General features: G+C 41.3%; 1 protein-coding gene across 11 annotated transcripts in view; it reads right to left on the bottom strand.

Annotated features, from left to right (window-relative positions):
* Positions 1–612: 612 nt before the first annotated feature.
* FAM110B (family with sequence similarity 110 member B) overlaps positions 613–13,091 on the bottom strand; it is a 116,157-nt gene continuing 103,678 nt past the window's right edge. For all 11 annotated transcript variants that reach the window (XM_080379129.1, XM_080379137.1, XM_080379138.1 and 8 more), the window contains one exon: positions 613–4,941. In XM_080379129.1, coding sequence (XP_080235255.1) covers positions 3,527–4,639 — 1,113 coding nt within the window. In that variant the 5' untranslated portion in view covers positions 4,640–4,941 and the 3' untranslated portion in view covers positions 613–3,526. The remainder of the gene's footprint in view (positions 4,942–13,091) is intronic.

Below are 13,091 nucleotides of genomic sequence, written 5' to 3' on the forward strand. Positions count from 1 at the left end.
CATCTTTCTCAACGTTGTTACTATATAATATGAAGTGATTAAAAGACCGGTTTTACTTTGCTGCCCATCTCTTTCACTCAGAGAACTGGTTTATGTCTGCACAAAGCTGTACATGGCTTTCAAAGTGTACTTTGCCACAGAATTTTCCTCTTCCTTTCCCTTCCTGGCAAGTCAAAACAACAGAACTCCCACAAACCTCTGTGGCGGTTTCTTTTGTGTCTGTGAATTCATACTAATTACTGAAGACATACTGCGTTCTTTTTCACTGCTGGGGCCAGGACTGTCAGCGCTGGGCTCAGCACCGGCTTTCACAGGATGCCAGAGACTTGCATCTCCCTCCAGATCTGCTGCTGACACGAGAGCTGTTGTTTAACCACGGAGGCTTGCTGTGCACTTTGCACCTGAGTAAATGCCTGCTGGAGACAGCAGGAACACAACCAGAACGGGTCCCTGATGGGGTGTGTGACTTGGTTACAACTCCCTGCAAATCCAACATTCGGCACTCAGGGATCTCCTAAGGCAGAGACAAACAGCTGACCCTCTCGACATGACGGATTACCTGTCTGCAAAGGCAAAACGGTTATCCCCATCTGAAAACAAAAACAGATCAGACACCAGCAAATTGGTTTTTATGCAAACGTACAGGTAATGGCAAGACTATAAATACATAAACCCTATCTGCACAAACCGTAATGAAGCGACAAATGAAGGCAATTGCTACCTGCGTGTTCAAAGCCTGGTGGACATTTTGCAGTCTTGTGATTTCTATTACTGCAATCTCACCAGAGCTGCAAGTTCAGTTGACTGTGAAGGTCTGGGTCCTGTAAAGCCTTTTTCGCGCGCGTATTGCATGCAACAGGGAGAGTGGAGTCAGAGCCTGCGCGGTGTCAAACGTGCTGCTTAAGATCTCGGGTGAGGAAATGCTCTCTTACAGATAGCTCACAAGCCTAAAGCCCTTGTGGCATTAAAAGGAAATGAATTTGATTTCTCAGGAGCCTATGGCTTCCTAACAAACCCTGGGAAACAACTTCAGAATACCAGCATATGCTCTAATCCATTTTCTAGTTATACAGGCTTCTTTATTACTGTTTTTGGCTGACAACAGTTGAGATAGCGTGTTTGTCGTAATTTTTAAAACAATTGAGAGAGAATAATGTGAGTGCATTTTTATTTTGGTTTTAACTTCTTTATTTCATTGCTGTACAGCTGCATTACACTTGGCTTGAATCCCTTAAGCATTATTTTCCTTGGCAAAATAGTCACTGAACTGAGTAGAACTTACTATTGGAAAAATATGCTTGAAAAACCAGTGTGATGTCAATGCCAACTGAAACCCATGGAGCTTTAAATGTCACAAATGTGCCTGTAGCTGAAATACACAGCTCCTCATTTTTTTGACCGAACTAGGAATGTTGCAAATCTTAGGTCGTGAAACCAACTGTAAAAACCATAGAGTAGCCTCCTGAAACTGAATGTGTGCTTTCCCCCCCCACCCCCCCACCCCGCCCCCTTGCCCCATGAACAACCATTTGGAAAACAATTATATAAAACCTGATGTAGGATAATTCCATAGGCAACAAACGACTGTGTGGCTCTGCTTCCAGTTTTGCCTGCATGAACTGTGGCTATCAGTGAGAAGATGAGCCACAGGCTTAGAGAAAAGATAGAACCCGACTTTGTAAAACACCTTTAATATTCAAATATATAAATAAGCACTACTGAAGAATAATTCAGAAGACTGCAGTGATGCATTATGAACAGATGCTATAAACGGGAGCAGTAACATTGCTAGGTAAGGAAGAAGCAAGCTATTTTAGGAGTCTTGAAAATCTCTTCTAGTTCTTCAGACAGATCATGCTGCTATAGTTACTTTATAAAAAATTATATTCTGAAAAGCACTTCAGTAAAAGTAACCTTTTACTGAACTATTATTTAACCAAGACCTTCTACAGCACTAAAACACACTGCAATTGAGTTCCTGATATAGTTTTAAGAATGGGAGGGGTAAAAAAAGAACAAAAACCCTACCATACCTGCACCAGGAGCTATTTATTAGCATAACACTCTTCCTTTTAAAGATTTCGTAACAACTGAAGTATATACAAAGTCTTACAGCATTTACACAATAAAAAAGTTTCCTATTAGCTGATGAAGTATAAGGTAGTGCTGCAATTTACTTCAAAGCATGTATACAATAATAATGAAGCAGACCACTGTACTTTCAACTTCTCTACTACCACACCACCACTGTCTGTTGAAATGACAGTTAATTAAACCACTGGGAAGACACAGATTGTCAAAAGATTTGTAACAGGTTGACCTGCAGCACTAACCATCATAAAGAGGAGGGATTAAAAAAAAAAAAAAAAAAAAAAAAAAAAAAAAGCAAAGCTACATACTGTCATGTTTCTACACTTTCCTAGAGCTGTAACAAACTTTCACAGCCTTAGATATAACATATGCAAGACAACATAATCACAATTTTTTTGATATAGTTCAGCTACTGAGTGTATTTACTTCTGAACAGGAGGTGTTATATTGATATGGCTGTGTGTTTCCATTTTTGTTCATTAACTGTTCAAATAGTCCTACAAAAAAAATTAAAAGACAGCATGGAATTTGTAGTCATGATGCGTTTGACTAATAAAGGCATTCAATATCAGCTATAGGATCTAATCATTCCTGTCAAAAGTTTAAGACCAGGAATCTTTGAGTAAAAATCAAACCCACAACACCTTGTACCTACTCCCTTTTCATCTGTTGACTCCAACTTTGTTTAAGCTTTTCCAACAGGGATAATACAAAATCATTAAAATGCTTACAATAACCCAAAGGCAGGACTCATTTAGTTTATGAGAGGTCAAGCAGAGTCACTGGACTACTTCTGCTGTAAAACTGAGGGAGCTTACCTAGAAAAAAGAAACCTTTACTGAACAGTCCCTTACTACAAGTAGGGATATATAGTTTAACAACGACACACAATTTAAGAACGTAGCCTTTTAGAAGCAGTTTCATATGTACCAATAATGCACTTTCAAGAAGAGACAAGGTTGCTTTGCCTATTGTTGTATGCCTAAGCCTCTTATTTTGGCCAATTCTATTCCCCTCCCCACCCCCAAAGGGATCCTGTTTCAACTCAGAAACTAGTAACGTCAGTTGACAATAACTGCATTAAGACAAAAAGTGACATATATAAAATCCACAAGGAACCACATAAATACCAAAGAAGTCATATAACCTTTCCATGTAAACACTTTGATTATACTGAAGCCCTAATTAGATTCTCGTCTTAAACTTTTGGCAGATAATGTGTATGCTGAGCCACGCTTTGTAGTTAGTTATTGTTCAAGTGGAAGCCAGATCAGCTCACATGTTGACAGGCATGCAACTTGGAAACATTGCACAACAAGCAACACAAAGAGATTTGAGAAGGGTACAAGACTTCAAGTCGACTTCACAACCCTTCACAACTGAATATTCACAGACAAAGATACAGTCCTTGCTTTTTCTACGGTGGATTTTTCTCTCACACATGGGACACTTTCTGTGACTCTCTAGCTTGCTTGATGCTATATAACCACTTGATGATTCTGGCATTTCTTTCAATGGCAGAAATGCCGTATGGCACACGGTCATTGGCACTGTCATCATTTCTAAGGTCACTGTTGCTGTCCTGAGACTGTTCACAGTCTGAGCTAATCATGCTTGCACTGCGAAAGTTGAGGGATATAATATCAGAGTTAGCCCTTGCAAAGTTTTCCATCCCGAGGTTTTCAAGCTCTTCAGGATCCAGTCCGCAGTAGTTAAAGAATCGTTCAACATCTGCGTCGACACGAAAGTATCTGTCGCTCAAGTCTGATTTTGATCGCTGTAGGGAGGGTCTTCTACTAACTCCGCATCCAGACTCGACTGCCTCAATCTCTGGGGATTTCAGCGTGGTGATGGCAGCGATTTTGGGCTTTGGAGGCAGAGGTGGGGCTGAACTACTGCAGGGTATTGCTTTTAAGGGCTTTGCACTAGTTACTTTCCTAATGTCTGAGGAGCTGTGAGAGACATGCAAGAAAGTCTCAGCTGACTGGTCTAGAAGCCTTCTGCTGACATTGGAGCTGCTCTCCTGCGGGCTGCTACGGCCCTGGGTGGGGTAAACTTTCAAAGACTCAGCAAACGAGTGTCGGTTCAGCTCTGTCGAATCAGCTCTGTGAGGCGGCCAGTTTCGGGGACCGTGCTTATGCCCTGAACCTGAGCTGGAGCCTTCAGAGCTGTTGATGATGTTCTTCAGAATCTCCAGTTTCAGATTTTCTCTCTGGACGCCGCTCTCGGTCTTGGCATTGTTGCTGAAGACTTTCAAGGTGGGGCTCCCCAGGGCCCGCTTGGCCGCAGGACAGACCGGCGGCTTTGCTAGCACTGCCGGCTTCACAGGCTCCTGCTTGGCGTTGATGACCTCCTGGCTCTTGACATATTTCGCCTTGTCGGCTTCCAGCCTCTCCACCGCACTCAGTCTTTTTGGATTAGGCTCCGCCTGCCTGCGAAAATAGTCGGGTCCTTTGTTCAGGATGCGGAGAGGAACAGCGGACGTGAAAGTCACGGCAGGGCTGACCGGCTTCACCATGCTACCTATCGGTAGTGTTTCTGTAGGCATGTTTGGTGGTCTTTCCCCCGCAGCCGTTTTGGATTCTTCTCTGGGATCTCCTAAATGCACGGTGCAGAAACATGTACATTAAGCACAATGAATAGCCGATGAATCCTGGGATCTGAGCGTTAGCAGCAGCGCCTCATCTCACAGCTCATTAAATAACACTGCGTTTCTCTTTTAAAGGCAGCCTTTGTAGGGCAAGGCCACTCGACACAAGTCCGTATTAGTCTGCTCTGCTGACTCCTTTCTTCTCGCTGAAAGATGCAGGAGTCTCGCCGTTCCCTTTGCGCTCGGCGACCGGCAGCGATCTGAAATGCAGAATAACCAACCACACGTTAGCAAGAGCGCCTGACATCAGAGCGATAGCAACAGCCGCCTCCTGGCCCTCCTCTCCATCTCCCACCACCGGACGGATGGGATGCAGCTGCCGGCACAGGGGAGGCGGCGCTCGGGGTGCCTGTGCCCTCCACTCGCCCTGCCCTGCACCCCCTCTGCATCTTACAAGAAATGTGTTGCTTGCTGCTTACAGTCTGAGCTTGCATTTAACAAAACTACGCTGGAAAAGAAAAAAATAAAATACAATTAAGCCCTACCATGATACAGCCATGCATTTCTGACGGGAGAAAGGGAAGCAAAATGTGTCAATTCAGAGACTCAGACCCACTATCACCCGAAGATCAATGAAAAAGCACTTTCAGACTAATATCTTTGGCTTTGATTAGTTGATTTGTGTATATATTTTATCTGTAAACCACAAATGTTTATCTCCTTATAGGCAATGTACTCTGCAAATCTAAGAAATTAAGTGTATTTTCCTTTTTTATTAAATGATCCAGAAAACTATCTGGTCTAAAAAGCAGAGAGAAAACAGACACATGTAGTGTTTTAAGTGCAATGCACACCTTTCATCATTAATCTAATATAAATAAAAAAAACCACAACCAATTAAAAAGTAGGCGATGTCGCTAAAGCCACGGATTCTAGTTCAAAGTCTGTTTGAACATTAGTCCCCAGAGCACCGGTGCTCCAGCAGTAAAATAAAGCTTTTCAGGTTCCTGTGATCACCTTACAGGCTTAACATCAACAAAAAAAGGCTTTGGGTTTTTTTTTGATGAAAGATTTTGAGAGCACACAAACATTCTGACTGCGTTTGAAAGAAAAGAACTTGTCTTCATGTTTAGATGTAATCATTCAAGTTTTCTACCAAGTGCTAAATGCAAATGAAGTTTACCTTCATCTAAATTATTTTAAGATCCTATCACTTAGGATTGTCACAACAGTTTAAAATCCAACACTACGGATGACGTTACAAGTGCTGTAACAATTCTTCCCACATGAGGCACTGAAGGGCACTTATCACAGAATCTACTTTTCAAGCAGTGATTTTGCTAATGGATCTCATTTATTTTATTACTGCCCCATTAATCTGTGCTGCCCTTTTGAATATACCATTTCTCTTATCACTGTGTTCTTCAGGGAGAGAAAGAAAAGCAGCTGTTGCTTCTTTACTCATTCTAAGGAACACGGAGCAGCATCCTTCCCAGGGATGACTCGCTTTCGTGTGTACTATCATCCTGCGTGTGCTCATCCATCAATACCCAACTTACTAATACAGGGTGTGCCATCAGTACATTGTTTAGAAAAAAAAAACCCAAACAAAACGCCAAAAATTTACCTTCCAGCTAAAGATACATTAACAGTAAAAAGAAAACAACCTTGAGCACTGAATACATGATATATACATTGAATACTCTCTAAATCATCCAAGGTCAAAGCAAGCAAATAAAATATATAAATGCTATAATGAGATTATAGGAAAAAGCTGAGCTTTCTCCTGAAGGCTCACTGTCAGAAGCATTCTTCAAATATAAACTAACATATTTAGGTGGGTGATAAACCAGACACGCATGCAGTGCAATTGAAAGGGTAGTGAAATGTTAATTAAGCTTCCCTTTCAATGTTGTTTTATAAATCCTAGTGCTAACTCCTCAGTAGTTAGACTTCCTGAATTTTAACTAAATCTTTCTGAAAGAGAAAAAAAGCTCGCTTCCCTCATTTGAATCAACATATTTATTGGTACTATTTTGAAATCAAGTATCAAATTTCCAAATGGACTGAAGGCAATTCCAACACACATCTGCACACACGCATTTCTTTTCTGTACACACAAATCAAATCTTTCCATGTTGCCAGCTCAGAGCTTGATGGCTAAGTGCTTGGCAAAGTACACCACTGGTGTGTATATTTGATACTTTTGTGCAGAAATCAAATCTATGTGAGAGCAGAGGTCTTGTCAGGAGGAGGAAAAAAACCCAGTTCTCTGTACCAAACACTGCCACCCAACTGAGTTAATACCACTTGAATAGGTGAGGCCGCAGACTTCCATTTCTTCCTTGGCCACTTTCATTAAAGGCCACCATGGCCCTGCCCCAGAGGACAGCTGCCAACTCCATTCTCCTCCTGGCCAGTGGCCCCACATACCCATTACGGATCAGAGCTGTGGGAACCGAGGCATCAGCCTCAAGACTGCTTTTGGAAGTCCTTCCCCAGCACCTAACAAGTTCCTCACTCAGGACAGCCCTGGTCAATGCCAACAAGCATTGCTTAGGAGGCCAAGCATCCACACTGGCTTCAATACCACACTGAAAAGGGGAAAAAAAAATAATCCCACCGCACATGCACATTCATCCAGGAGAACAAAAGTGCTCGTTTGCAAGCACATATAGGGCCAAGTGCCTTGAAGTCAATAGAAATATTTTGTGACTGGCAATGAGCTTCAGGCATGCCTAGAGAGAAAAACAAAGGCCTGCTGAGGATCCAGGGCAGAAATGTTCACTCAAGCCGCTACAGGGAGCTGGGGAAGTAATGGCCAGATGGTTACACGGCCAGACACGGAGGCTTTGTACCTGTGGAGCTGCTGGTATAAATTAAGGTATATGCAGCTATGAAAAAGGATTAACTATATTTTTGTGTCTTGTTTAAATTGCTCCATTTCACAGAGATGCTGCATTTAAACATTACTGGAAAGTTTATTCAGTACTCTCATCTAAGACAGCTAAAAATTATTAACCAGGTACCATTAGAAAAGAAAGTGGGATGAAAGAGGGGTGGACGAAGGTAAAGTACTAATGAAACAACTTCTCCAGCATGGGCTGGCGAAGGTTGCAGCCTAATTCCGCTGCTAGCTGGGAAAGTGACCGCAATTCCTACCAGCCTCTCTGCTGTCCACAGGCACCTGAAACACAGCGGCAACACTAGAGAGCCTTGATACTTACTAATGTCATCCATAAGGAAAAAGGTTGAGCTGCTGCAGTACAGCACAGTCTCAGGAAGAGAAAATTGTGCTACTTGGTTTCCAGTTGTGAAAATCATCATTGCAGGAACAGGGGTATAGAAATGGCTTTCTTCTGGTTTGAACTTAAACACGGCTTACGCATCTGAATTTCCTGTTGTGTGCAGCTCTGGTACCAGTTTTGCACTGCAGAAATTCAAAGGCAAATAGGTTTTCTTCACTCACTCCCAGGAAATGTATGAAATATACTCAGGGACCTTAGATGCGTTCCTTTTACTCTGTTTACATGCAAACGTCTACTCTGTAGGTGAAATTCTTCTACCAGCTGAATTGTGTTTCTCAGGATTCACTCTGGATTTCCATTATTGCTCTTCCTTATAACAACTGCTAGATTTAAGAGATTATTTAGAGAAAAACAAAGCTAAAGCCTCCTGTGCACACATTTAAACATAGTTCATTTTAATAAGTTCATAGATTAATAAAACCTTTCTTAAAGTTCTTACTAAGCAAGCTCCTCTAACACCCAGTGACTGTGGCAGACCTGCTGAGTAGCGTGCAAGCTGTACAAAGGGGTAAAGGGGTTTTGTGTTTTTTAAGCTGTATTTTCAGCCAGATCTGATTTTCAGATCAGAATCTTCGATTCAGGATCCCTTCACAATAGAGGCAGAGATCCAGAGCACTTGTGCATTTTAGGCATTGTGTTCTAATCACTCTTAGGTCTGTAAAACGTCTGCTAGAAAGTCACATTTAAATAACAGACACGCTATCTGCACAATTTAGGGTACACAATACAGCCTAGAGCAGCAATAGTTATACAACTAACATTAACTACAAATAAATTGTCTATAAAATAGTCTTTCTTTGATTTAAAGCTAGGACAGCAGGAAGAGATAAACTATGCAGAAACCTTGGAATTAGAATTCCATATATTCTAAATATGCAGGTTTTTGAAGTTTAAAAGAAATTTATGAACTGGCCCCATTCTGTAAGTATTTATTTCTAGTGCTATTACTAATAAAATGTTATCGTACAATACTCAAGTTTGGTTTTTCTCTCATACCTAAAGCTACATTCTAAACAGAGACTGAATGATGCTAACAACTGAATGACAGCAAACAACGTGCTTCCCTCCCCTGGTTCTGTGTTGCCCCGTAGCTCCTACACGTTGGCCAAGTTTCAGCCAGTCTTTGCCTAAAAGTATTCACAGAAGAGCACTACATATTCTAACAGTATTCAAGTTGCAACAAAGCAGCCAAAACCAACAGTGAAAATGTGGCCCAAATGAAATTAGTGGAATTTCTGCTCTTGACTTTGGCGAGGACATGGCTTCACCCGGCAAAGTTACAATGAAGCTCAAGCTCTTAATTCATCCCTCTGGGACAGCGCATGAAGGGATTGTACAGGAGGCAGGATGAAGCAAAGCGGATAAATATAACGAAGGCTGACAGCCTTTACTTTGCTTTCCTTGATATTTAAAGGCCCATGTCAATTTTATTTTCCAGGTGATAAAATATAACTACCACTACCTCAAGATGCACCATAAACATCACATAAATTCCAGCATAAGTAATCAACAAGTGATTGCAACAGGGCTCAAAGAGATCACAAAAAATCTGCACAGGAACACAGGACACACATGGAAAATGTCAGGCTCTGCTAACAGCTAGGTGTGCCTGAGAGCTGCAGGTCCCATTATGAAGGTGCTGCTTTGTTAACAGTCCCTGCAAAACCTATAAATGACGGCTTCACTGAGAACGACTTGCTACAGGTCTGTGCACTAAGTTATACTAATACTGATCTAAGTTCTTCTGTGGGTAATTGTCATTGTAAACCTCACACCTTTATGCTACTAAGTTTAAAAATAGAGGCTAAACCTAAATAAACTCGGCTTAAACTGACGTAAGATAATCCACATCCAGACTGGCAACCATATTTCATTTTTAAAACCAATTTTAGATAAATGTGTATGGGTGTAGACTTGGTCTCACATAATATTAACTGTCAGGATAAAGCATGAAGAGATGGAATGATCTTTCAGATCTACCATGACACAAAATACTAAGGAAAGTGCTGATTTTCAACTCTGTTCCCCCCTAACATGTGAATGAGTGAACAGTAAGTGAAAAGCAGTATCTGTTCAAGTCGACATTTAAGCCTTAAAAAGGTCTAAAAAATGTGAACTACCGTGACCTAAATCCAAGAGTGGCAGAACTATGTAGATGTGGGAAATCTCCACCAAGTGGGAAGGTAAAAACTGGCAAAGGTGGCCACTTTTCACTGCTGATGTACTACTTCCAACCAAAACCCCCAAACTACAACTAGTATTAACTTTGTACTAACTTGCATAGATGAATGTGAAATGGGCTATTATGCTTTGCTTTTACATCACACTCAAAGACTTTTAAGATAAAACACTGCATAAACAAAACACAGCCAGCAAATAGCACTTTCTATTTCACTGGGCAGTTTAAATGATAAGGTTTAAAGCAGAATGCTGCCATAACCAGGAAAGCTAACACTGTTATGGGGAAATAGCTTCTGGAAAATCCGTGGTGGTACAAATGCCTGGAAAACAGGAAAGCAACTTAGCAGCTATGCTTACATACTGCCCCTCTAATGTATGCTTAGAGCTCACTGGGAGCTGGATAGCAACACTTCTTTGAAAGAAAAATCTTCAGAAAGTATTTTGCTTCTTTTTAGTTTTGAAATCCGGTACTGTTACATTTCCTACCCAGTAGCAATAATCCACTCTCAGCGATACTTGCTTCTGGGGTAAATACTGCCTTGTAGATGCCTCCCAAACATGAAAACTCTGATTTCTTTCAAAAAGCACAGACAGCTGCACAAATGCACAGGAAAGCTTAGCAAAGAAAATTTCCCCTTTCTTCCAACTAGACAGTACAAAAACCTAAAAGTCATCTTATTATTTAGAGCAATATTACATGCTGGTTTTAAAAGCTGTAATGGAAATAAATTCTGTTTTCTTTAGACCCCTGTGTTTCTTATACTGTATTGCACTCTTTGGAATAATTTCAGTCTCTCATTTAAACAAAAGAATTAGGAAAGGGCCTAAAAAAGTATCATAAGGAATGTCACTTTTTATTATGTTTGCAGCTCTAGCTTTATGTAAATATATTTCAGTGTGCATTTTATGATAATGGTTCTCTAAACACTTTGCAAAGCTTTAGGAAACACCTTTACTGCTTGTTCATCAGCCAGTGTCACTGGTCCCAAGTCCAAACCCCATTATTCTTTTAAATCTGCATCTCTCCATAACAATCATGATTAAATTAATAGCCTCCTCCCTACAGTAAAATCACAATTCCCAATTTATCCTGGGTCTTGTGGTCTTAAATGGAACACTGTTCATTTCAGTTAACATCTCAAATCCGTCGTAATTCTTTACAAGTCCATTTTAAGTAACATGTATTTTAAAGCTACCCAAATCTTTGTGGTAATAGGGCCAGTAGAAAGCATATGCACTAGTGAAGAAGGAAATCAAAATCTTCTATCTGCAAAAATGTGGAGATATACTTGCAAAGCACCCTCCTTCTAGTACTACTACACAAAGACGCTGCCCCACTAGCAGGATTTGCAGACTCCGTAACATCAGTCACCCACGTGGCCCCCTACCACACAGCAAAGTCTGATCTTCCACCCTGCAGAGAACAACAGAAGAGCAATCAGTAATTAGTCAGCTGGGAAACAGCCCAGTAACTTTGGCAGCAACCCTCACCAAAAAACTGATTATCATTAATTCCACTACAGAGCATACATTTTAATAGGAGTATTTTCAAAATGCTGATTCTGGGCCATTTGACATCCTGAGATAAATTAAACACAGTCCTAAACCATTTAAATGTTTGAAAACCTGTATGAATGTTAAATCATTCCAGTGCAGCATCACCAGTGCAACTACAGGACCAGACTTGGTCTTAACTTACACTATGGAGCGCACCCTAAAACATAAATCTCCTTGGCTTAGAGGAACTTCTGCATGTAAACTTGGGAATACTAAGAAATCAAGCCAGGTTTTGATAAAGTGAAAAGTATAGATTTTTAAAATGAAAGTTTGTATTAAATGAGCAGTGTGTCTACCAGCACAACCTAGCAGTCAAAGACTGGAGGACCCATGACCAGGTGACTGGAGTCGGTTCACCTCCTTCTGTTACTGCAGCAAGCCAACATCACTTCTCTTTGAGATCTGGAATCTTGCTTCATGCAAACCTATAAAAGCAACCTCAAGCTGAGCACTCAAAACTAATGAACACTGAAACACTGGCAGATTCTGTAGGGAAACAGAGCCTCTCTGTTTACCATTTAAGTGACAGCAGCGTTCATTAAATCTTGGGAAGCTGAATTTAGACTTATATCTTGCCTTGAAGCACATGTTCCTCTGCCAGTACTTTTTTTGCTTAAACTAATACGTTGAGAATCACTTCTGATCTCTTCTGTCTGGGTACAACACCCCAGCTATGTCCTGAACACCAAACCAGGTCAAAACCCGGACACTTTCCCTATCCTCCATATTTGACTTCCACTGTTCTTAATCTCCCATATTTAACTCCCACGAAAAGGAAGTGTGAGAAATCTGGAAGGAACATTTACATGTAGGACAGGAAGGCTGTTCAGGGGAAGGGTGCATACCCTGCACATCCATGCCACCTAGCATAGGTGCAGCCCTGTTCTTGCTGCTAACAGGCATGCACACAACTAAGCCTGATGGCTAATTCCCAGGCTGTAGAGGAACCAGGGATTTCCCTACACAACTTTCTCATTCACACCACCTTATCCAGCACATACCTGCTGCCCCTAAAAATGTAGTCAGGGATGACGAGGAGGATGAAGAAAACACCACTTCTGCTTGACCTGGGGGTGCGGACTGGAAGCAGCCCTACAGAGCAGATGCTCAAAGTACTAGGCTATACCATATGTAGAGGCAGATCCTTCTCCAGCACTTCTTTTCAAAGGTTTGCACTTTTAAAAAATAAATATTTGCAATCTTTCTTTAAATTAAGGAAAGAAAGAAAAAGCCCACATAGGGTACTCGGCAAGGAAATTGGGTTACTAACCCGGCTCCAGTGCAGTTAAGCAATTTCTAGCAAGTAGGGTATCTCAGCTGAAACAGGAAGACCCACTCAGTATTTGGCCAACTGGGTTCTTCCT

The sequence above is a fragment of the Falco punctatus genome (genome assembly GCF_963210335.1).
Source record: "Falco punctatus genome assembly, chromosome: 3".
Taxonomy (NCBI): domain Eukaryota; kingdom Metazoa; phylum Chordata; class Aves; order Falconiformes; family Falconidae; genus Falco; species Falco punctatus.